This window comes from Pinus tabuliformis, chromosome 3_1, assembly GCF_031772625.1.
Source record: "Pinus tabuliformis cultivar Carrire ecotype Pingquan chromosome 3_1, CPIR1, whole genome shotgun sequence".
Lineage (NCBI taxonomy): Eukaryota > Viridiplantae > Streptophyta > Pinopsida > Pinales > Pinaceae > Pinus > Pinus tabuliformis.
In genome coordinates, this window is record NC_142301.1 from 689,903,371 (window position 1) to 689,930,589 (window position 27,219).

At 38.2% G+C, this 27,219-nt stretch overlaps 1 protein-coding gene across 1 annotated transcript in view; it reads left to right on the top strand.

Moving 5' to 3' along the window:
- Nucleotides 1–5,039: 5,039 nt before the first annotated feature.
- LOC149189005 (uncharacterized) overlaps nt 5,040–27,219 on the top strand; it is a 108,739-nt gene continuing 86,559 nt past the window's right edge. Inside the window, exons 1-4 of the mRNA XM_089411746.1 lie at nt 5,040–5,642; nt 6,337–7,503; nt 12,816–13,042; nt 13,129–13,461. Coding sequence (XP_089267872.1) covers nt 5,295–5,642; nt 6,337–7,503; nt 12,816–13,042; nt 13,129–13,461 — 2,075 coding nt within the window. The 5' untranslated portion in view covers nt 5,040–5,294. The remainder of the gene's footprint in view (nt 5,643–6,336; nt 7,504–12,815; nt 13,043–13,128; nt 13,462–27,219) is intronic.

Below are 27,219 nucleotides of genomic sequence, written 5' to 3' on the forward strand. Positions count from 1 at the left end.
TCTTTGAACTCATATGTCTTCAAGACAGATCGATTACAATCGTGCTTGCCTTATGGCGAAGACTAATATATATATTCCACCGACTCTTTGACCCAAAAAAGATATCTTACCATAGCTAATGGATCCCTACTCATACAAATACAACTCAATAATATTTAAATATAGACAAGGTGTTTTTATGAACCTTAGGTCTTATTTGGCTTCGTACTGAGGCAAAACTTAGGATGAGTATAAGTGATATAGAATTTCCAGTTCAAACGAATGAATGCTACTTAGTGATTTCCTGGCATTTTATGTTCACTGAATATTTTCAATAAGACTCATAAAGTTACTATTCTAGTTGTGTAAACGCTTAAACATATGTTCTCCATACATTTCAACATTGTAAAACACTTTTGCATGGCTGATATGTGTCACCATTCTAGCTTGGCTCATGTTGTCCCTTGCATGTTACAGATCTTTGGTTCTAATGGTTCATGTTGTCCCTTGCATGTTACAGATCTTTGGTTCTAATGGTTCATGTTGTCCCTTGCATGTTACAGATCTTTAGTTCTAATCAATGTTCTTTAATCTTTCAAATCTGGTCATAGCTCATGTTGTCCCTTGCATGTTGCAGATCTTTGGATCTAATCAATGTTCTTTATCCTTTCAACTCTAGTCATAGCCATGGCTTCCCATCCAAGGGTTTTTTTCATGAAAGTTCGACGCGCAAACCCAGCAAGTGCAAAGCCAACAAGTCTATTTCTTTGCTCACTTTTGAAATTGTGCAGAGCAAATATTTCTATTTCTTTGTTGTCCCTTGAAATTGTTCTTGAAGCTTTCGACCTGGAAATGCTCATCCAAAAGGTCCAGGTCTTACCTCTGGTTTTCATGTCGTGCTTCAATATCCTTTACTTGAAGGCGTGCATCCTTTACTTAAAGGTATGCATATTGCTAGAAGCAGTTAGTCTAGTTCCCGAACTATGCAATGTTGCTCCCAATTTTGCTCCTCCTGCAACTTTCATCATAACGAAAAATTTGGCAAAGACAACAATTCCCTAGCAATAGCTTCCCAAAATGAAACAATGGGCTTTATCTCCATTTTAGAGTCTGCAAGCTGCATTTGAGTATCTTGTATTTACATTAATTTAATTTTTTGTTGTGTAGGAAACTGCTTTGCAACAGTGGATTAACTGCAAGAAGATGTTGTCTGTAGATATAGTTGCTAAACAGATACAATTGATGGTGGTGGAGTCTAGTGTATTCATCGTCAATATTGATTTATGTTGAGCTCCAAAATTATTAGAAGAGTAGAAACACTACAAACAAGCGAGAGAACATTATAAATACTCTTTTAATCAAAATAAAAGTAAATAAATTCAGTTTTAAATAAATAACTGTTAAGTTTATTTATGAATTGTTTTAGCATTTATTTATGAATTGTTTTATCTCAAAAATCTAGAAACCTCACAAATAAATGATCTAAATAACTATATTTTTGCTAGCTTTTAGGATGAAAAGATAGAATATTACTTGCTTGTTTCTTTCAATTCGTTGACATCTTTCACTTGTAGGTCATTCAATTTTATTTATCAACCTTGGTTACCCTACAATACACTTCTTGGACCTTACCTTGCTATCAGCCCAGCTGCACTAATAGCCATCAAAACTACCTGCTTTACTAGCTAAACGAAATGAAACAAATACAAGGAAAAGGAAATATATTGATTTTCTTTGTTCTCCTTTCTGCTCAAATCTTGTTTGTCCTCCCACAAAGCAAGAAACAAGTCAGATCATACCAACAAAATGTCCATGCTCAACAAATTGAACCTGTGCATGTGCAGTGAACAAATTATCACATGAAAAGTATGTGTCCCTTACCTTCAGCAGAAGCATCTGTTTTACACCCAGTTTAATAATGTTCTTTCAAGTGCACCAAACTGTGTTGTGGGTTAAATGTATACTTAATCCTTCTAGGTCTCTTGGTGTTGGTTATCATTCCTTCTTGGCCTTTTCCACTTGATGTACTTTATCATTTACCCTGTCGTCTCCTCTTTGATCCAATGTGTGACCTTTGAGCTTGAAAGAAGAAGTCCTCTTAGCAACTATTCCATTAACACTGTGCCACAATGCATCTCTCATTGAACATGATGGACAATGAAACATCCATGTGCCAGTAGGGGAATTTGCCATATTTTCACTCAATGTTGAGGTAATTTGCCATTACCTTTCTTTCACTATACAGAATGGTTTGGCTATTAAAACATGAGTGTTGGAATTGAAGAGTAACTTTCCCAGTTTCTCTCTTGTTGCTGGAGCAATTCGTTATTGTATTTTTCTCCATTGTACACAATTATTTGTCTATGAAAGCAGAGAAGTAGAAAAAAAGTCTGATTCATTTACCTTTAGAACTATTATAATAGTTACTTTGTATATGAAAGAGGCTTCTAGACTAGATCTAAAATAATTATACTCGCCAAATTCCATTAGGCAAAGTGCAAATAATAATATAGAAATAAAGAATGAAAATTTCAAGGTTAAAAGTATAAACTAATCCCATCGTTTTTTCTTACCTTGGCATACCCATTTGGCCAATGCCCTTTAGCGTGTGATTCTTTTCCTCCGTTTGAACAAAACCGTATCTGATGTGGATGACTACCCACCAACAATATGTCGATTACCTCTGCGAAGCCCTAAATATGGCTCGCGACTGCTCAGATTGCTTGACCTCATTTCCTCCAATATGAGTCATGATTTCTTGTAGCGTTTGCGTTTGGCTTGACCATTCAAGTGCCATACTCATGCTGCAAATTTCCCAACAGTAAAGTCCCTTTACCTTGCAGTGTGTTTTTCCCTTGCAGTATGTTTTGCCCAGAATGAAAGCAATAATAAGACGTCTGTGCGAATGAGTATTCCCACGAGTAAGGTTTTCTTTTTAGCATATGCTTTACTTGTGATTAACTATCTAATGATAATGGGTGTTTTGGTGGATGTTTGTATGTTTTGCAGCAGTCATGCCTCCTGAAACAAAGGTAAGAAAAATGTAGAACCGCACACAGGCTGAAAACTGTAGAAGCATAGGAGAAACCACAAGTAGCCACCATGCAATGTAAATATTATCGTGTCCTACTGCCTTTTCTCGAGGGCAAGAAAGAAACATGTCAACCGGTATCATCTTCTGAGAAATTTAAGAAAACTTGTCAACCTTTATGATCCGTGCATGGAATATTTTATTTATGTTATGGAACTTGAGCTATTTAAAAATTTAGAATATTTTATTTATGTTATGGAACTTGAGCCATTTAAAAATTCAAGGAAATGTTAGCTAAACACAATGACTATTGATCTATTATCTTAGTTTTTAGTAAGATGATTTTGATATTTGTTGTTTTCCATTTTAAACATATAAAAAATGAAAATTAATTTAAGCTAGTCTGCCATGTCTAAGGCATGCATTGAATTCTATTCATATTACTAAAATGCTCAAACAACGTTGCAGATTGATTGGAACTTGGGATTAAGACTTAGATCGGACTTCATGATTTTACCCAAAGTATAACTGATTTCTTGGAATGTTCCCTTTTCCCACTATAAGGGGGAGGTTTGCGATCTTAGCGAAATTGGGGTTAGGGATGGATTTAATTTATTGAACTCTGGTTTTTAAATGATGTCAATTCTGCCCCAAACCATGGTTCCTCTGTGATTGCTGGAGTTCAGTTAGTATAAATCATATTTATAACCAATAAAGTTATTAACCATAACAAACTGATTAATCCAATGAGCAATGGATTAATCCAAAAATCAATTTAAATATAAGACAAAGTCTGTCATAAAACTTAAAATGGATGTGTCTTCTATTATATTTATATAAATAGAATTTATAAGGTTCTCTTGATCTTTCTACAATCTTCAGACTTATAAAAATAAACAATAAAGCAACCTTCTGAACAAAATTTTATTGTGAAAACTAGAGAAAAAATATTTGGGTGGAAAAAAAATGTTCCATATTTGCTAAAAACAAAAAAAAAATATCCATTAAGCTCTCCCATATTTATTAAAAGAGGGAAAATATTTCCATGAAAATTCATGCTATGAGGTAGGTTTCACATTGTGCCCATCAAACTATCTCTATTCTTGTGAGATATATATATATATATATATTAAAAAAAATCATGTAATTGCATCTAATTGAATAACAATACTTTAAATCCACTGATTTGTGGACTTCAATGACAACAGAGCCAAACTACTGTCATTGCAAGAGTAGGAACCCTGACTTTGCCGTGCCATTCTTAATTGTTGTTGTCGAGATATTCAGGTATAGCAGCAGACTTAAAATCAGTTGCTTTTCACTTTCTCAACTTGTCAAACGTAGTCAAAGAACCCACATAATCTGTGCACTAGCTCTATTTTGGAAAGAGCAAGTCAATCTGATGTTGGAGGACTACCGTGGCTCATTGGCTTGGCATGCACTTGCTGCTTCGTAACCTATCTTGTTTTAGATAAAGATAAATCTACAATATTATGATATAAGTATTGATCTTTTTAAATATTACAATAAAAAATAAACAATATTGTGAAATTTTTTTAATTCTTAATCGGATATATATAAAATATACATATATTTTAATATATTAATGTAATTTCCTTTTCATGGTCAACCAAATATATATATATTAATACAATGAATGAACCTAATGATTAAGAACATATATTTTAATTTTTTTTTTATATTTTAAACATTAAAAACTTAATTACAGACTTAAATATTTATAAGATTAATTTAATATGCTTGATAAACCGCAATCCATTTTAAAATGCTTGATAAAGAAAGCGTTATGCAACGGTATACCTATTATCATAAATGTCAGCCACATCGTAAGGCTACGTATTAATGTTTTCGAACCAAGAGATTTAATACACAAACGCGCGAGTCTTCGTGAATCGTGACAAAGTAAGGAATCCAATATTGACGGCCATCGTTGTCGAGTCTCCACCCAGACAAAGTGATATCTTTCGTGAATCGTGACAAAGTAATGAATCCAATATTGACGGCCATCTTTGCCCAGTCTCCACGCAGACAAAGTGGTATCTTGCATTTTATTTTATTAGAAGGCGAAAAGAACGCAATTGCGACATCCTGCGGCGGATCAAACGCTCGCTGTCGTTCTATTTTTTCCAATTCTTAAAGCCCCACAGAGACGCGGCTGCCCGTCTACTGGTAATAAAAGCAAATATTTCGCCGCACCGCCGAGTTCTCGGTTCTGCGGGTTACGCGATCAGACAGAAACTTTCAAGGATTAGAGAAATCTTTAATGTCTGGAATGGCCTGGTTTCGAATCTCGGCGGCAGCGGCCCGGGCAGCTCTTAGAATTCGGCTGGCCAAACCTCCCTTAAGTGCCCGTTTCATCCACACTACCGCCAGAAGGCCGCAGCAAGCCGCTGCTGCACAACGCTTTACAGACAACTTTCTGGCCAACACGTCGAACGTCTACATCGAGGAGCTACAGAAGGCATGGGAAGCCGATCCGCAGAGCGTGGACGAGTCATGGGACAACTTCTTCCGCAATATGTCCGCCCAGTCGGCTGGCCTTTCGCCTGCCTTATCCGGCCAAACTATCCAGGAAAGCATGAGATTACTACTCCTCGTCAAGGCTTACCAGGTATGTTCACGTTTTAATATCCCTTCAGGGACTTTGTGATCTATCTAGTCCCTTTTTCTGAGTCAAAATCTAAGAACGAGCAACTTTACTATGTATCTTATTTCATAACAGAGCTACTAACTGGCAGAAATGTTCATGTTTTCGCACTTTATTTCATAACTGATTCGTTTTAATCCGTTTTAATGAAATAAAGTGTTAAATCTTGAAAATTTTGGCCAGTGAGCGGCTCTGTCATAAAAGAAACTGTCAAAGCATTAAAAGTTTTGCTGTTTTAATGTCTAGATAGATTTCGAGGAGTGAGCAACTCTGTTATGAAATAAACGGTGAAATAATTAAAAATCTGCTCGGTTAAATCAATAATGAAATACAGTGTCAAATCTTTAAAATTTCTACCAGTGAGCAGCTCTGTTTTGAAATACACTCAATTCTTCAAAAGTTCTGCGAGTAGCAGGTTAGTTATGAAGTAAACTGTCGAAGTTTTAAAATGTCCACGAGTCAGCAGCTCAGTTATGAACTAAACTGTAAATCCGTATCGTTTATGCCAATAAACAGCTCCGTTATGAAATACACTGTATACCTTTAAAATTTATGTGAATGAACAGCTCGGTTATGGGATTTTTTGGTTCCTTTTAATTTTCATGAGATGGAATGTCTTGGGAGACAATTATAATGGCAATGATTTGTGAATTTGTAGGTCAATGGGCACTTCAAGGCGAACCTTGATCCTCTTGGGTTGTCCTCTCGGCCTCTACCGGCGGACCTGGATCCCGCGCTTTATGGCTTCACAGAGGCTGATCTGGACCGTGAGTTCTTCCTCGGTGTCTGGCCGATGGCTGGGTTCCTGTCAGAAAATCGTCCCGTTCAAACACTGAGGGCCATAATAAACCGCCTTGAGCAGGCTTACTGCGGTACCATAGGGTACGAGTACATGCACATATCGGACCGCGGTAAATGTTACTGGTTGCAGGATAGAATCGAGCGGCTGGTTCCCGGTACGTACAGTGCAAGCCGGCGGCGGGTTATTTTGGATAGGCTGATTTGGAGTGCACAGTTTGAGAACTTTCTGGCCACTAAATGGACCGCCGCAAAACGGTTTGGTCTCGAGGGGGCAGAAACTTTGATTCCAAGTATGAAGGAGATGATTGACAGATCGGCGGATTTGGGTGTTGAAAGTATAGTTATCGGTATGTCTCACAGAGGAAGGTTGAATGTACTGGGGAATGTGGTAAGGAAACCCTTGCGGCAGATTTTCAGTGAATTTAGCGGCGGGATTAAGCCAGCCGGTGCCGAAACCGGGTGGTATACTGGCTCCGGGGATGTGAAATACCACCTTGGGACTTCATATGACCGGCCGACGCGTGGTGGTAAGCATATTCATCTCTCTCTGGTTGCCAACCCCAGCCATCTCGAGGCAGTGGATCCTGTCGTTATAGGAAAAACTAGGGCAAAGCAGTATTATTCTACCGACACGGATCGGATAAAGAATATGGGGATTTTGATTCATGGAGACGGAAGTTTTGCCGGACAAGGGGTGGTTTACGAGACTTTGCATCTCAGTGCTTTGCCAAACTACACTACTGGCGGGACCATTCATATTGTGATTAATAATCAGGTTGCTTTCACTACTGATCCTGAATCTGGCAGATCCTCGCAGTATTGTACTGATGCCGCAAAGGCTTTGAGTGTGCCCATTTTCCATGTGAATGGCGATGATGTTGAAGCTGTCGTGCATGCATGTGAACTTGCCGCAGAATGGCGGCAGACCTTCCAGTCTGATGTCGTTGTAGATCTTGTTTGTTATCGCAGGTTTGGGCATAATGAGATTGATGAACCATCTTTCACTCAACCGAAGATGTATCAGGTGTGTATATCCATTCTCTGATTCTTTATTTCGAGAATTTTTCTGAACGAAGCAAAACAGCTGATCCGCACACGCTTCAATTGGAATAATTTAGGATGAATCTATTTTGGCTTCGAAGATGATAATTTTTTATTTTTTGCTTGGCACAAAGTACAACAAAATGCAGTTTCTAGCTACCACACCAGAACAATAAGCTACCCCAAGAAAACTGTCATTATCACTAGCAAGGAGAAGTGTAATTGCAAGTGGCAGGATTGGAACTTGAGATCTGCTCAGTTAAAAGACCAATGTTATAAGGACTGAACCAGTTGACATAAAAAAACTGGAAGTGAATCATAGTCATTAAAAATACTGAACACACAAAAGTGGTTGACCAAAGTTTCTTCATGTGTATAGTCTTTTAAGGGTGAATATAGCAAAATGGCACTGGGTGAATACATATCTGAACCAAAAAACATTAATATTGGGTCTCTAAATGGCCTGGAGAATCCAGAAACAAGTTAATAACCATACAATAGCTTACAATCAAATCAAACTACATAATCATCCAATCTAGATCCTCTACATTCTTTGCATAGGAATGCTTGGGATCTTGATTCGAACTACATAATCATCCAATCTAAATCCTCGACATTCTTTGCATGGGAATGCTTGGCATCTTGACTGAATGCCCTTCATCAATCATCAATGTCCATAACTTGTAGTGGTGGAAGTGGCCGCAAATCATCCAGGATAACTCCAGTCTCCACTCACAATAGTAGGGGGACATCATTAACTAGATCAAAATTATGTTTTAGGGTAGTTGTAGGGTTTTAGTTTTTTGCATCTATTTTTGGTTTTTTGTGGGGAAGGGGGTGATCTTGATTCAAACTACATATTCATCCAATCTAGATCCTCTACATGCTTTGCATGGGAATGCTTGACATCTTGACTGAATGCCCTTCATCAATCATCAATGTCCGTAACTTGTAGTGGTGGAAGTGGCTGCAAATCATCCAGGATAACTCCACTCACAATAGTAGGGGGGCATCATTAACTAGATCAAAATTATGTTTTAGGATAGTTGTAGGGTTTTAGTTTTTTGCCTCTATTTTTGGTTTTTTGTGGGGAAGGGTGTGTGCTGATACAAAACTTGTCAAACTGGCTGGCTTAGACTGGTTGAGGACCAGTTTGAACCAAAATTGGTCAATTCTGGTTTGGGAGGCTGGTTCCGACTGGAAACCTCCCAAAATCAGTCTGCCTTGGTGGTTACTGGTTCCAGTTCGGTTCTGGTAACATTGGTTAAGGCATTACATGCAAAAGTACATTGGTATTTATATCACTATTGCAAAAGGAATTTAAGATCTGCATAAATTCCGTGCTTTGCTAATAGACCAGAAGCTCGTATTCAAAAGGTTAGGGTGATGTCAAAGGCAAGATTACTTGATGTTCAAAGGCAATAGAGTAAAAACACATTTATTTATATAACTATCTAAAATGGAACTTGAAGTTGAGAAGAGGTACCACAGAGATATTGATATGTCATTTATATCACTTTACAGTAAGACTACAATCTCCCCTTGCCCTTAAACTGCAACCTTACATCCAAAAATTAGGTTGAGGATAAAAGCAACATTGGTTGATATTTGGAGGTGCACTGCACATCAGTTGTTAGCCCACAAGCTCATCTCCAGAAGTTAGGATGAAGTTAAATCCAACATTGCTTGATGTTAGGTGTACGACACATAAAAACACATTGGTAATTTGTTATACTCTGTTGATTTCAATTAGCAGGAACTACTCACAGTTGAACTTATCCTGGCCCACTTCCAGATCGGATAACTGAGGTAGAGCCTGTGTTAATGGATATTGCTATGTTAACTTCTGTATTTTAGGTGTTTAGTTTTCACCTGCTGAATTTGGTTGTCTATCATGTAAATGACTTGTATCATGACAATAAAAGGTACCATGTTTAGTTTTGTTTTTGAGGTTCAGTTTCCATATATCAAATTTGGTTCTCTATATTTTGACGGGGATCAAATTCACCTGTATAAATGATTTGTCTCATTATACTAAATGATGTTGTCTATATTTTGATGGGGCCCTAATTTACCTGTTTAAATGGTTTGTATCATTATACTAAAGGATTTGAATCTGCATCAGAGGTCTAAATGTAGAGCAGACACCTCAGGTAAGGAAGGAAGATGTGCTATTTTTTGTTGGCAGTCAGATAATCTGACACTTTTACTGCTACATTGACACCCTCCTTTGGATCCTTTGCCATGTTTACTCTTCTGGGCTTTCTTGTAGCTCAGTGCATCTTTTGTCAAGCCTCCTCCTTATCCTATGCTTTTTTCTCTCTTCTTTTCTTAGAGGCACAGAATACTTGAAAAGACATTGGTATGCTCTGTTGCTTTAAGTTAGTTACAAGTTCTCTCACAGTTGAATGTTTCTTACACCACTTCTAGATTGGGTAATTAAGGTACAATCTGTGTTTGTAAATGTTATGTTACATTGGTACACTGTCTCGTTAAGTTAGTTAGAAATTCTCTCACAGTCGAATGAATTCTAGACCACTTCTAGATTGGATAATGAAGGTACAAGCTTTGTTTGTAGATGTTACTATGTTAAGCTCTTTTGTAGTTATTGAGTTTCTTCCTATTGAATTTGATTGCCTATATTTTGATAGGGGTCTATTTTATGTGTGTAAATGGTTTGTATGAACATACTAAAGGATTTGAACCTGTGGCAAAGCCTTAACTGTAGAGCATACGCTTCAGGTAAGGCAGTAAGATACATTGGATTTTTGCTGGCAATAAGATAATCTTATTCTTTTATTGCTACCTTGTTGTCCTTTGGATCCTTGCCCATCTTTACTCTTCCAGGCCTTGTGTCTCATTCTATCTTTTATAAGGCTTTCTTTTCATTTCATTCTCTTCTCCTACTTTTCTTGGAGATGGTTTTGGCACTACTGATGTGCATTGTATTTTAGCACTTATTTGGTTTTTGTGAAATTCTCTAAGTACTCCTAATATTTCACTTATATCAGTGTACTTTTTTGCAGTCACAGTGGCTGGTTTTGATTACTGGTTGACATTATGATTTAAATTTAATTTTAAAAGTAGAAAATTCTATGCTTATGTAGTTTATGAAGTGAAACTTGTAATTTGTAACTGTGGATTATGCTGAGGGGGAGTTCATAAATTTTTTCAGTAATGCTCTAAAAAGATAGGAACTGTGTCCGAAAATAAAAGCATTCATTTTGAGATGGGTTTTTGTTAGCTTCTTATATCATATCTTGACAGGATTTATAGTATATCACATAGAGTTGTCTGCTTTGACCAGCCCCATAAACCCCACAATTGTCCATTAGAGGTGTATTTATGAAGACTTGTGAAACAAAATAATATAATAGCATCAATGGGATTGGTTGGTTGGTAAAATGAGGATGTTTTTATCCCCCCCGTCAAGGTTCAATTTCCCCCAGAGTGGTTGCTACAGCTTAGTTTAAATGTAGCTTCCATGTGTTATGAGATATATATTGGTTGCTTGGTAAAATGGGGATGTTGTTATTCCCCCCCAATCAATGTAATGGACTAGGTTAATTTCTGCTCTAGTATTTCGCAATGATTAGGGTTTAAGGCAGGGGTTTCTTAACAGCTAACAATCATCATATCTGATGGAAACAATGTATTTTCTGGTACACAGTGTCAATAATGGTAACACTGTAGTGAGCAGAACGAATAATCCAATTCAATATACAGTAATTCATACAATCCAATCTTCAAAACCTGAGCTTGACGGAACAATGTATGTACAGATTAACCAAAAATCAAGAGTGTAAGCTTGTTCGGAGTTAACTTCAGGGCAGATTTTAATCATAAAATGAATTCTACAGAACTGAAATCAATCCAGAAGCCCTAACCAGAAATTTGTAACCAAAGTTGCTACAGAAATTACTATAGATCTGGAACTATCCTTTAGCTCCTTCTTTGCTCAGGATCTGCTGATATAGGAGCCACAATTCCCTTCCTTTTCATCACTGTTCTGCCTCACGTCAGCTACAGAGGCCCGAACCTGTGAGGGCTTTTACAAGGTACCACCGGAGGGTTAATATGCTGATATTCATCCTCAGAGTTTCTTGAATGGCACAAACTCCAGCTCGGAAATCCCTCTCTGTATTAAGCCACCAGGTCCACAGCAAGCCCTGGAATCTGCAAGCATCCATAGAGAGATCGTGTTCAGGTTCCTGATGTCGGATGTCAACCACAGAAGTCCGCACCTTAGTCACAGAGCTGCGGAATTTCGTCACAGGGAATCCTAAATCAATGCGAGGTTAGCCGCAGTCTTGTCTTCCCTTCCTGCTTCGCTCTGGAATCCAGCTTTCATCCAGGATATGTCTACCTCAGAAGATTAAACCCTTTGCTGTGCCAGAACATCAGTTTAGGATGAAACAGAGACCTCACTGCCTTTGATGAAACCCTAGAACAAGGATCTTAGTCAAACACAGGACTTTGCTGCCACTAAGTGCGGAATCAACCAAAACGTCGCTGCCTTTCAGATGTTTCCTGTACCATAACAAAGACCACTACCCACAGAACTCGCTGCCCAGATAGGAAACTTGTGCCAAAACAGAGAGGAGTCAAAGAAGGATGTCAACTAGGGTGGAATCTTTCACCACCGAAATTGACAAGAAGAAAAGTTGTGTCTTAAAACCCTCAGAGCTAATGCTCAAGAAACAAATGAGATGATCCACAATGATGCTCCAAAATGAATTCAACCCTTTCGTATTTGTAGATTTCCTAGAGGGGTCTCTTCTTCGTAATTGATTGAGTAAATTTTACTTCAAACCCCAATTTTGGGTTTCTTTGCCCAGCTACCCCAAAACACACCCAGACATTGGGTACTTTGGGGTTTTCCCCTTTATTGAGGACTATAACCTATGGGTTCAATAGGCTACTTCGTCTCTCCAAAATTCTTAATTTGAAGAGGACATTACAATCAAGGTTCAAATCCACGTAGAGAGATGCTTGTCAATTGTGTGCTGTCTTGCCTCTATAAGTGGGCTGTTTCATGCAGTGGGAGCCAGGTGCAAATCCTGGGCCAATTTGATGGAATGAATACTCCCAAGTCGCGACAGCTTAGTGGAAACCTAGCTTCCATGAGTTGTAAGACATATCCGTTTCATTGTAATAAGCCACATTGGAAATTGCCACTTGCAGGTGTTGACCAGAAGCACCTATCAAAAGAAAGGAAAAAAATGTAGAACTGATTTAAAATATCTTCAAAAGAAAAAGGGTACCCACTGCTTTTATGTTTTTGTATGTTGGCAGGTTATTAGAAGCCATCCACCAGCACTAGATCTGTATGAAAAGAAGCTCATAGAATCAGGGGAGTTGTCAAAAGAAGAAATTGACAAAATGCGTATAAAGGTTTTGTCAATTTTGAATGAAGAGTTTGTAAACAGCAAAGATTATGTTCCAAAAACACGAGATTGGCTTGGAGCCTTTTGGTCAGGCTTCAAGTCGCCAGAGCAAATATCTGGAGTTCGTAATACAGGGTAAGAAACTTACCTCATGTAAATTTATTTTAAGGATAATTGACAAATGAAAATATGCTGGCTAATTATTTTTAATATTGCTGCAGAGTCAAACCAGAGATATTAAAGCGTGTTGGAAAAACCATAACCACTCTTCCAGAGACATTTAAGCCTCATAGAGCCATCAAGAGAATCTATGATCAACGAGCTCAAATGATTGAAGCAGGAGAGGGGGTTGACTGGGCTAGTGCTGAAGCACTTGCTTTTGCAACATTGCTCATAGAAGGAAATCATGTGCGGCTGAGTGGGCAGGATGTTGAGCGGGGGACATTCAGTCACCGACATTCTGTGGTTCATGATCAAGAAACAGGAGAAAGATATTGCCCTCTGGAGAATGTTATTGACAACCAGCCCAAGGAGATGTTTACAGTGAGTAACAGGTGAGCATATCCGTCTTTGATATTGTCATTATTTTATTGCTGTTAGAAATTTTATAATAGAGGTTGCACTGCAATTTGTTTCAAATTGTTGTGACAACCAGCCCAAGGAGATGTTTACAGTGAGTAACAGGTGAGCATATCCGTCTTTGATATTGTCATTATTTTATTGCTGTTAGAAATTTTATAATAGAGGTTGCACTGCAATTTGTTTCAAATTGTTGTGCTTGTTTGATTGCTTCTTTTGTTCTTTGTAAGAAGTTGTTCAATAGATCATAGAATTGAAAGTTCCTGAAGAGGAAGAGTAGGTTGCACTGAAGTAGATCAGTAAACTCGAGTCTTGACACCCCATACAAAGAGAGCTTGAACTATTTGACCTTTGAACGTTGGAAGATGCTCATAACAAAGCAATGGCTATCAAAACCGTGAAGAACTTGGAAGAGAAGAGCCATTCAATTGGAAAGATAAATAGGTTTCTACATAAGCAAAGACCTAGATGTACAAGCATTTTGACTTCTGTCAACAAGTTGACTCATTCAACGACTGTAAGAAGATATGACAGTGAAAAAATGTTGTTGCTATCATTCAAAGTAGAAAGCAATAGAATCCTAGTAGTCACAAATAGTCAAAAAACCAATTGAGATCTTGATACTTCTCAACTTTGATGAGACACTATCGGTTGCAAAAACAAATTGACCCATCAAGTAAGTAGCGACAAATACGAGGGAATAGTTGTGTGAGATAAAAAATAATATGAAGATGTCAATATTGATAGTGGTTGACCTCAGAAGTCAAAAGAATCTGGCTGTGGAAACCTACATCAAACAAATGTTTCAAAACAACAGTGCAAGAGAATCTATACTTTTTTGGATGGCTATACAAAGATGTCGAGTTGTCTGTCACTAATGCAATTGGTTCTCAATCAAACCCAAATATATAAGCGGAGTTGTCTATGATGTTGGTCCATCGAAGGCTATTGGGTTATGTTTTGGTGGGGGGGGGGGGGGGGCTTATAAGGAATCAACATGCACAGTTCAAACAAAGATCAAATTTGTGAAAGATGGTAAGTGCTTTATGATAAAAGTCAAGAAGGAAAACCAATTTAGTAGCTTTAATGATTGCAACTCTCTTTAATAAGCAAAACTAGTAGGCTTCTTTTTGACATTTCCTTGTTAGATTGATTGCCTCCTTTTTTCGGCCATCTTCGACACTTGCTGCTGCTAAGCAATAGGCGTATTTTTTGTATGAATGACTCAACAAGGACTAGGTTACTGACCACCTACATTGTTTCACCTAGGTTGGTTGAGTCTTCTGCATGAGAGTTAGTGGTATTTGTTATTTGCACACATTCAGATTGTCAACAAACTCTGGACTAGGGAGTTTATTTTATTCAACCTCAAGTGCGAAGGGAAAAATTGCCTTTGGATCCTGTATAACTCCTAGGATTACCTAACTGGGTCCTCTCAGCACTAGATACTCTCTAGATAGTATCATTAGATAGTGCATTGAATCCTTCTCAATGATTGATTCTGTGACAGATACTTCTTCCACCTCACATTAAACTCCGTATCTTGTCTAATAGAAATTTAGTTGATCTCTGACACTCTTTCTTCTATCTACTTCTCTAATGTAATAATTTAGTTCATGAATTTCATATTTTATTTTGTTTTATGCTTTTGGGGTAGCGTTTGGCCCTCCTACATATTGGTATCAATAATTGTACTTCTTAGTCCCATTGACCTACTTTTTGGTTGTTTATTGTGCTTCCTTATCCATATAAGTGGGATTATCAATCCCCATGGAGAGATGCTTGTTTTGATGTCTATTTTTATAACTCTTGCAATTACATCTTGATGTTAGCATTTTGCAACATCAAACATTAGCATAGACCTAGGCTTGACAGTATCACATTTTACTATAAGTAAAATGTTTGTTACAATTATTGGATTGGCAGCAGTCTTGTTGGCTCCTTGCATACATTGACACACATATTTCGTGAAATCCTACAATAGTTGATCTTAGTCAATGGTGTCAGATTTTTACTTGGTTTAGCTCTGATAGGGTTGACCACAGAATTGGGGCACACTCATCTAGCAGGTGCTCTTATTGTTGCAGGTCCATATAGCAGCAGATGGAAGTGGTTTGCATTGGTTCTTATGCACATCGCAGTGTGAGGGAGGCACAATTATGTAGGAATGCAAAGTGAAAATGCATGCCTTCAGCATTAGCATATTTCCTGTTTTGGCACCTTAAGTTAAATTCAGTTCACTGCTGTTCCAGATTTAGCAATTTCCAGTTTGCTTCAATTCAACTTTCAGTTTAGTTCAATTTCTGATTGCATGCACTGTGGCACTTACATGGTTAAGTCTCCAGTATAGAAAGAGGGTGCAGTTCTCATGGGAGGGAATGCTTGCTTTAGTTCATCTTCTAGTTGGGTTGCACTTGTATTGTAGCAACATAAGTAATTTGCAAGAAGTGTAGAAGGTTTAGGCATGGACAAACTGATTGCCAAGCTTGATACAACCTTTGCAATGGTGTCATGCCTTTCCACCAACACAATTTTGGGTGTTAGGTTGTACTCATTATTCATCCATACCATGAGATTCAATAAAAAAAATTCAATAATGAAATATTCAAATACATTGATCCATATCATTCATCATTCTACAATCTACATTGATTTAAAAATTAAATTCATCATTCATCATTCTAGAATCTAAATTGAAAGCAAAACATACTAGAATTCTTCAGGCTGTTCGAGGACAAGTTGACTGGAAATTGACCAAGTATTTTAGAAGTCAATTTCAACTAGTTTGACCAAGTTTGATTTTGCTGATCTAGGGTTTGCTATTGTTGATATAAAATTACAGAATTCAGATTTTGAACTATTTCTCTCTGTTGAACTATTGAAGATAAAAGAAGATTTGATCAAAGGGTTTCCCCGCATTGGGGTTTGTCCCTGGCTAGCCGCCACATCTTGTGTCTCTTGTTTTGGCTTGTTTTCTGTTGATCATTTAATGTTCTATCTGCACTTTACTTAATGTATATGTGATTGCCAATCTGTGGCTAATAAGAAAAAAATTAAGTAAATTGCTATAAGCATAGAACATACCATAATTTAACATATTAAATAGACTAATAGTAATATGGATACCAATACATTAAAAATTGAAATTTGATCCACACATAAAATTTAAATTCATAATTGAATTAAATAATGACATACATTGATCCATCCTCATCATTCATTTTGATACATACATCATTCATATGACATACTCATTATTCATCCATACCATGAGATTCAATAAAAAAATTCAATAATGAAATATTCAAATACATTGATCCATATCATTCATCATTCTACAATCTACATTGATTTAAAAATTAAATTCATCATTCATCATTCTAGAATCTAAATTGAAAGCAAAACATACTAGTATATTACTATATACTAGATATTGAAGTTTTGAGGGGGGACGCCCAGACGCACCCTTTTTGGGGAGTCTCACCCCCCACACCAAGGAAACGCACCCCCTTGCGTCTCCCCAAGACTCCCCAAAAATGGTGCGTGGGGAAACACACCCCCAGTAGACTTCCCGTCTCGAGTGCGTGGGGTGCGTGCACTTGACCCTGGGGGACGTGTCTCCGTGGAACACTACTAAAAGGAGTGCGAGTTTGGTCAAGAAGGAAGGGAAGAAAAAAATCAAAGTTTTGGTATCTCTCTCTCTCTTTCCTGTGGGCTAGTTCAGGAGATCGAAGTCTCCTTGTCAAAGTCGATGCTGTTGCTGATGCCGGAAGCTGCCAAGTCGAAGTTATTGCTGATGCCGGAAGCTACCAAGTCGAAGCTGCTGCTGCTGATGCTGGAAGTTGCCAAATCGAAGTTGCTAGGGTTGAAGTGCTGCTACTAGGTCGAAGGTTGGATTAAAGAAGTAGAGGCTGGCTTGGTGTGGAGGAGGTCTTTGTCTAGGTTGAAGAGTATCAACTTATCAAGGAAAACTATTGAAAAAAGAGATTTTCACTGGGTTTTCCCCTAGATAGGGGTTTTTGCCCTGGTAGAGTGCCTACAAATTCTGTCTTGTGTTTTTGTGATTTTCATGCACACATAATTTGGTAATTGCTTGATGAAAGATAATATAACAAATAAGTAAAAGAAGCCAACATAATTCTCAAGTAAATAACTACTCCCTCTATGAATTGGATTGAATACTCCAGGAAGCTGTATCAAAAAGATCTTCTACTACTTACAACAGAATTGGGTGATAACAAAGGCTATTAGAGGCCTTGGATCAACCTCATTAAAGCTGAAGAATGGAGCTAAGATGAAGAAGGAGGAAAAGATAGTTTAAGGATCTATTGAAAGTAATTTAAGAAACCTCAAAAATTTGATCAAAGGATCATATAAGGAGACCTTATAAGGAAACAAGCTTACTATCTTCAAGGACGACGTTTAACACAATAAAGGAAGAGAACAAATTAGAAGAATCATTCGATTACAATGCTTGGAAGAAGAGGATAGATCTCATCCTTGAAAAGAATAAAGTCTTGGATCTAGTAAAAGGAAAAGTGAAGAAGTCTACAAAGAAATCAAGAATTCTAAAGGGCCAAGAAAGAAGGGACAAGGATCAAGCAAACTTTGCCAAAGAAGTTTCACCAAAGAAGAACATGATGGAAGGACCCGAAGTCAAAGACCTATTTGCTAGGAACTCTTAGGGACTCTATTCCTTGCATCCCTCAAGCTTAAAAGGAGCCCTTACCAACTTCCAAAGATAAGTATCCTACTCCTTGTATTGTCTTTTATATTTGGTTTCCCTTACTTATTTAAGTTTGTTTATATTAAATACTAATCATATTTCTAGTCATTTTTTTGTTTAGAAAAGACTTGCTGAATACTCAAGGAACATGGAAGAAGGCTTCACAAGATAAAAGTATTGGAATTACAAGGTTTGTTAAGAAATAAGAGGTATGTTTTGAATTACAAGTTTTGCTCTCTCCATATTCATTCTTGATAAACTATTACTAACATCTTTTTGTCTAGCTTCCATGAATCTTAAAGATTCTTGATTGGATGATTCATCATTAGATAAATCTACCCTCCTCATATCTTTGATTACTCTTGTGGAACCCTAGAAAGGTTCATTATGAAAACCCTAACTTAAGGGTATCTTGATGATTATTTGTGAAACCCTAATCTACTTAGGGATATTGTTAAAAGAAAATATGTGATGTTTTGATGAAGTCATGTTCGGGGTTTTGGTATGGTTATGGAAACCCTAACTTGTTAAGGTTGAATGGTAATGTCTGAAATCCCGAACCTTTAAAGTATTGGTAATCTAGGATTTTCTATGTTTTGTATTGACACCCTAGATCATTAGGGTTTGGTAGAGTGTATAAGCCAGACCCTTATAATGTCCTAGAAATGAAATTCTTGGTGTGTGTGTGTGTCTGATCAAGTTTGTTATATGTCTAATTCTGATTGATATTTGTGTCAATGGGTTTGACTAAAACATGTTATGTTATGCTTGTGCATGATGATTGTATCCTAGATATATAAGTTGACCTAATATTTGATGGTCATGAGTCCTAGGGCTTGGAACTAAGCCCTAGTCGAAGTTTGATTCTCTAGGATGATAATATTTGTAAATTCTAGGGTTTTGTAAACAAACATTAGTAGAAGACCCAATCTCTGATATATGATGGCAATGTGATAATTTGAGATTTGTGTAAGATTGTTGAAATTTGAGTTTTAGTTGTGATTGATGTTTGATTGAGAAAATCTAAGGTTTGCAACAAACCCTAGTGGAAGTTAGTCATGTTGTTGATTGAGCTGTGATTGGTTTTGATGGTTGAATCTCATGTATGAAATCTAGGGTTTGTATGAAATCCTAGTAGGAAGTCTAACATATGAATTTTAAATGCTGTTAGATACATTGTAGATCTATATTTGTCTGAATTGTTTTTAAGGTTTGCAATGTGATGTAGTAGGGTATGTCATACCTTTGGAAGAAACATTGAAACCCTAGATGTAATGAAAGTTGTAATAAAATGCTCAAAGTCTTGATAAATTAGTCTAAGGTTTATGACAAAAACCTTAGCAAGAAGTGGAAGAGTATGTGTCTCTTGTTTGTAATTAAGTTTGGGCATCTGATATATAAAGGTGAATGCTTCCGTGATTTTGATATGGTTAACTTCATGCTTCTATAGATTTGGTTGTACTTGCTATCTAAGTTGTGCAGGTACAATCTTCAAGATGGTGGAGATGTTCGTAAAGTAAAGTTGATGCGATAAGCATGATGTGAATAAGGATGGTCATGATAACTTTGATGAGAAGGATGGAAGCCATGAAAGATTCTCCGATGTCGTAGAAGTTGAGCCCCCTAAGTTAAGAAGGAGCTTGAATGAAAGAAATTTCCCTAGGTTAAGAGGGAGCTCAGGTATATTCCTTGTATAGGAATGGTTAGATCCTCTTTGGTTAAGAGGGAGTGATGGATATGGTTCTCTACTTCATGTGTCATGCACTAGACCAAGATCAACAACCGTAAGTTTTAGTGAAGGCCATGAGTGAGAGAAGAAAATTGGAGAATGTATTTTGAAGGGCTGTTGAGATAAGAAAACCCAGATCGATGTATGGAATATGTTGTTGCATGAGAAGTAGGAAAGGAAGCTATATGGATGAGGAATCTTTTGTCAAGATTCATTGGGAAAGCTCTAAGTCTTACTATGAAAAGTTGAGAGGCAACATCGAGTTGTCTGGAAGACCCCAAAGATTTGTATCTATTTATGTACGTTTGAAAGTTTGAAACTAATTGGGGTTGTGTTTATACAGGTAAATCTCTTGGAAGTTTTATAGCAGGATTTACATGCCTAGAGTTGTCAATCAGTTTGATTGGGAGAGATTTGGTGCCGATCTGTTTGATCGGGGAGGATTTGTTACCGATTGGAATAATCAAGAAGTTGAGGCTTTGTGTGAGACATTGCCTGGGAGGATATTTGGCCGGCGCTATGTGTTGATGTCTAGTTCCCAAAGTAGGGAGGGTGGTGTTGGTCGTAGAGCCTTAACCTCGGATGCACACCTAGATCCCTGGGTTGATGGTTAGTAAGTAAGCCCTATGCTACCTAGAGAGGCTGAAAGCTTTAGGCCATCCTAGTCCTATTACTGCTCAAACTAGCAGGGGACCTAAAGGGGATCCCTAAAGGCAGATGCTAGACCAAGGGCATCAAATGGAGACATAGCCCACTGTCACCTTGGCTAAGGCTTCCTTCTATTTACGTACTTTCACCGGTGGGAGGAGATCAGGTATATTATGGAGTCACCGATGAAGGATAAGTTAATGAGATGATGGGGTGACCCTAATCATCTCTTTTCCTAGAAGAGTTAGAAAGATAACGCTTGCTTGCTTTCCAAGCAAGGTACAATGTCATCTAGGGAAAGGAAGAGAGGATTTAAGGGTTAGGTTTATGAGATATGAGTTATGAAGGAACTTCCCAATCCCTAAAATCCTTAGTGTGATTGGTATCCCTGATGGTTCTTGAAGAATTGTCTTTTCAAAGGAACGGGACGACACTGGACCAAGTGGACCCGGTCTAGGGTAGGAGGAATGAGTATGGAAACCAATGATGTTCTTACCCTATACAAGGTGGGGAAATGATCAAAGAAAGAATTTTCACTTGAAAGTGTTGATTTGATCCTATGAGGTGCTAGCCTTGGGGATGCCAAGGAAAAGTTTGATCCTTGAGTTGGGGCTTGGATTTTCTCCCATCTCCATTGTTGGAATGGCTTCAAAATTGGAGGAGACCTTTAGGAAACACCAACGCAGGAGACCCTAGGAGATCGAACATTTTGGAGGGCTAATTGATGCCTTTGGTACCCCAAATTGGCTAGACATGAATGAAGGTGAAAGGATGTGATTTTTGGTGACCACCTCTTGGTAGATTATTGCCTTAGTCTTGGGAAATAATGAGTAGGATTCTTGATTCTTAGTCAAGGAGGCCTCAGGATCACTTCGCTAGCCTTCTAGGTGAAGGAGAAGCAATCTTGCAGCTTTTATACTTCGATGTGCAAAGGAGATGGCTTATCAAGGTCAAATTCTTTGATAGAATTACCCCTAGGAGATTTCGTTCACATTACATGGCCTGTACATTGAGAGATGATATAATAGAAACAAAATTCCACAATTTTAAGCAGTAAATGCATGCAACAATTAGCCCTATAAATAGCGAAAATCCCAGTCCAATGTATATGACAAAAGTAAAATAAGAATAACATTAAAAGCATGTACTTACATGTAACAGAGTATATCCAACCATCCACAATTGACAAAATAGAAGCTCCAAGATATGATAGACCAATATTCACACATCAAAATTCATCCATAAAGCTCTAATTCATTCACTAGAAAAAGTGCAAAATTCTCAAGAGAGAGAAAAGATCCAATCCGAAGTGATGATGATAAAATGAGCTCATCTCACTTGTATTTATACACAAATTAGGAGTTCGAATTAGCCTCCTTGGGCTACATCAGCCCCAAAAATAAAATAATTTTCTAATAATTCAACTTTTGGTGACAAGTCCACCAAACTAGCTCATAAATGAAAGAGTAAGCCTTTGAAGAAGTCAAATAATAATCTTTGCATGTTGTAGGGCCCTCTAAGAGGCCTAATGAGGTCCATGGGTGCCATAATGAAGAATAAGACCCTCAAAAGCAGTGGAGAAGGGGTTGACCCCTTGAAATAACCTGTGGTGCTCCAAATGACATGTAGGGCCACACAAGTGTCCTCATGGGTCTCCAAACAAATCAAAGATACTTGAAGATTGCCCACAAGGGCTAGGATGATGGTGTAGGTGATGCCACATCATCGTGCAAGTCCTGGATCATTTGTCAAGTGTATGCTGCAAATCTGGGGCTAGTTGGGCATGATGGATCAGGTGCATCTTCCTCATCCAATGAGTGAATGTTAAGAATATAAATTATATAAAATAACAATAACTATAAATAAATGTAAAAATAAATAATCAAGTAATGATTATGTTAAATAGTCATTAGTAAATAATCATGAAAGGACACCTGCCTACGTATATAAGCGGGTCCACATTGTAACATTCTCAAGCATCCTTGTACATTTTATCTATATATTCATAAATTATTACAAATACCTTTTGTGTATTTTTACATTAAAGTCAACAAGCCATAAGTTTTGTTGCTTCAGTGGTATCAGATCCATGCGAGTCTTTGAAAGTTATCCGCTGCACAATATAACCATGCGAGTTTTTGAACATTGTTCGCCGCACAATATGCCATTACGTTTACGTCCTGAATGCATTGAGCAGTTTAGTAAAATTCAAGAAAAGCTTCAACAATGGGAAAAATCATATGCAAAAGTTAAAGCACGTCTAAAGGAAGTCGATAATAAGGAAGATAATAGCGATAGTGAAGAAACGAAAAAAGGTTTAGCAGTAACTGATTATAATGTTGAAGATGAGAATGTTGTAGAAGATTCTCAAGCCGAAATTTCAGGAGGTAAGGTCAAAGATGTTGCAGCTGTGGCGAAGGTCAAGATGGAAGAACAAAGCCCTAGAGATTTAGAAGAAAAAACAACGGAATGGGATCAAGAAGAAGAGAAAGAAAGCGTTGAAAATTTAGAAGGAAACATTGATCACAATGTCGATGCAAAGTTTGGAGAGGATGAAGATAAGGAGGATGCTGGGAATGAAGTAGAGGTTGCCGATGCTAATGCGGTGGATGAATATTTTGAATTGCAGAACTCGGTGTTGACATTAGAGCGGCGAAAGGGCAAGAAACTAGAGGTCTTCATTGGAGGGCTTGACAAGAAAGCAACAGAGGATGACCTTAGGCAAATTTTTGAGGAAATGGGAGAGATTACCGAATTGTGGCTGATGAAAGACCCTCAAATTGGGAAGAATAAAGGCTATGCTTTTGTGCGCTATGCCACTCTGATCAAAGCAAAGTGTGCTGTGAATGAGCTTGCTAAAGTAGAGATTTGAGGGAAGAAGTGTGGAGTATCTCCCCTTGCGGGAAAGGACACTGTCTTCATTGGAAACTTTGACAAGAATTGGACCAAAGATGATGTTTTCAACAAGTTGAAGGAGCTGGGAATTGAAAATATAAATGATGTTAGTGTGGTTGAAGACCCTAGCAATGTAGGAGTTAACCGTGGCTTTGCATTTATAGAACTAAAAACTCATAAAGATGCTCTAGTTGCATATAGAACATTGCAAAAGAATAGAACTTTCAGGGAGGATAAAACTATTAAGGTTGCTTGGGCTCAACCTTCGAATGATCCTGATGATGATGTAATGGCACTAGTGACTTCTGTGGTAAAAATGCATGTTGCAGAAGGAGATGGGCAGGTGTTGAGTTTGGATGATGTTCGAGTTGTCACGAAGCAAATTGTTGAGGCGGAGATAGATAAGCATTCTGCGGATGGCTTAGGGAGAGTTGATTATGCACTTGGAGCAGGAGAGTGGCAAGGTTGTTGGACACTCTGAAGGGTATCATGTTGGCAATGGATGGAGTTGGGGCAGAGGAGCTTCGGATAAGTGGAAGATGAATTTTGATGGTCTTCATCGCGATGCAGATAAAATACTAAAACCTAGTTTTGGGGAGCCTAGTTAGTGTTTGCCTTTGCAAGGGAGCTCCATGTTTGTTGATATCGCTATAAGGACTTCAATTTTACCATACGCTATTACCTTAGAACATGTTGCCAAGAGTGTTTCTTATGACAAATCAAGTGCTCCAAAGGATTTTCATATATTTGGGTTGCTCAGGCAAGATGAGGACAATTCTATTGCAAAAACCGAGCAAATGGATCTGCTAGGAGAGTTCAGTTATGATCTTGAGAAAAGAAGTGTGCAAACATTTGATCTACCAGATTAGTCGAAAAGAAAACTGAACAACATGGTAAAGCTAGATGTTCTGTCTAATCACGAGAGCTCCACTCATACATGTATTTATTGACTGAGGGAATCCAACACCATGCTATGTAGGTCAAAAAGGCTAGCGCTCCGACGAGGGGGGGAGATCATCCCTAATCTTCTAGGTGATATAGCGTGATCAGTTAATGGGAGGGAGACTCTGAGACTCAACCTTCTATCGAATTGTAGTCTGCAGTCTTTAAAGGATACCGTTGCTAATAAAATTTCCTAAATTCCGCCCTCATCTAATCTTTCTCTTAACAAGAATAAGAAGGATGAGCTTTCATGGTTCACAGCAGGATCCTCTGCAAACTCTCAACATCGTGGGGGGCGAATTGATCTTTTACATACTCAATGCTGATGGTTTTCACCTCGTGGATAACATGAAGAACTCTAATCGGGGCCGAGAGGAAGAGAAAAATCCAAAGTTTATGAAAAACTTATGCGTTTCTATGGTCGTTAAGCTAGCTTCGAATGGCGAGGGTTCGAACTCCGAGCCATCTAGAGACCCCTGAATTAATGACACTCAAGTTGATGATGATCCTCAAGTTGGGGTTGAATCCATGGAGGTGGATGACGAGCAATACCCCTGCTAGAAAAATCGACGTCGGTCCTATTATTTCTTGAGAGGGCTTGGTTAGCAGAGCGAGAGAATGTAGAGAGTGACCACTGGTTGTTGGTCATGGCCGTCCACGCCATCCCTATTTTGTTCCTGTCATTGACTGTGTGGTCGACTGTTCAATTGACTACCCTGCCGCTGTCGTCTTGTTCTACTACGCTGTATTCTAGTACGAATACATGGTTGTGCAGTGATCCTGGTATTGCCCAATACGCTGCTGAGATGTTGTCCAATTTGCTGCCCGAAACATGTCTCTGCCGCCATTTGGTGACCACCGGGTCAAGACTCATGTTGGTAGTCAAACAGTGGGAACCGTTGATTAGTTCGAGCTTTTGTGAATAACAACTATATATATATATATATATATAAAAGTTACAGGATATATATAATTAATTTAATTAATTAAATTATTATTATTATTTATTAATAAAAAAAGAAGAAGGGGAAATCCAAGGGAATATCACTGATGAGCTACATGTCGAGACGATTGACGAATTATATCTATCGAGATGACAAACACAAGTGAAGAAAATTGCCAGCATTAAAGCTTTGAGGACAACTTTTGAAGGAAGGGGCAATGTTACAAATATAAATTATATAAAATAACAATAAATATAAATAAATGTGAAAATAAATAATCAAGTAATGATTATGTTAAATAGTTATTAATTAAGTGAAAAGGCATGTCTAAAAGACATGCCCAATCATGAAAGGACACTTGCCTAAGTATATAAACGGGTCCTCATTGTAGCATTCAAGCATCCTTGTACATTATATATATATATAAATAAATTATTACAAATACCTTTTGCGTATTTTTACATTAAAGTGAACAAGCCATAAGTTTTGTTGCTTTAGTGAACCACGAGCAATCTCTGAATGGTCGCGGGGATCCATGGAGTGATGTCTGCTGTTGTGGAGGCCCATGGTTCTCAACGCACACCCTACATGTGCCAATGTAACCCTCTGGAGGATTAGGACCCCATATAGGAAGACCAAACCCAAGATGGAGACTGTTTGCAATCCTGCATAAGATCCAATGCATCCCCTAGCCTTCCAGTACAACAAGTCATTAGAGAAATCAAGTAAATGAGCTTACCGATCATGGACCACAAGTGGGGACTTCATAATGGCCCGCCCTTCCATAATGGGCTACGGGATGTGCCAATGTCTCCTAAACTCCAAATGGGGTTGACCAAAAATCCTATTAGGTGGTTTCTACTTCTAAAGGTGATAATATATTCAATGTACATCCTTCAAAAGTTGGTGGCATGTGATAGATAGGTGAATGAAGTAGGGGATGAGAAGGGGCAGCGCTGGGTCACATGCTGAGGTACAAGGGTAGCTAATAAGAGGGAAGCCCTCACTTGGGTTTATAATGTATAGGAGGGAGAAATCGTGGTACATGAGGTGCCTCGGCCTTGATTTTTCCACCCTTCTTTATATTCTTTTTGCATTTTTATGATTTCTTTTGATTAACTGCTCGGGGCTCAAGGGGTAAGAGCATGATGTTTAAGATATAGCAATGAATACCCCCTTTAAAGGTAGGGCGGTTTGTTGCCCACCAGGGGTTGGCACAATCATGGGTTCCTATATGATGAAGGAGGTTCATAGAACCTGTAGGAACCAAGGTGATGGCCATGAGGATGGAGTAGAGCTCATGTATTGGCTTTTGCCCACATGCTAAATGTATTTGTCCCAACCATATTTTGCATTTTGTGGTACGTTTTCCTGTTGAGTGTGGCCAAATATGTTTTTATCTTTCTTTTTAGCTGCATCAACCTCCGGGCTTCATTCCAGGCCATGACCCAAGGTGTGGGCAAGGGGCAAGCTAACCCTATGTGGACCCAGGTGGGAGAAATGATGAATGGGGTAGTAATGAATGGAAAGAGGGTAATATAAGAGGATAAGGGAGTAGGAGTACGCAACAAAAATCAGGGTTTCCCATGAAATACCATCCCTAGATCCAAATGGTCAGTAAAAGAGATCCCATGGGACTAGAATCCAAGTTTAATACCTAAAAGGGGACAAGAACACAAACCTAGTCCATTCTTTCCGTCGAATCCCCTCATTAATCCACACCCAGAAGTGTCCATGATAAACAAACTACAATACTCAATTTCCAAATGATAAGGCATACCTTTAAGTTCGGGAGGCCCACCTTCAAACATAGGATCATGGCAGATGGGCGAGGGACCACATGGTTGGC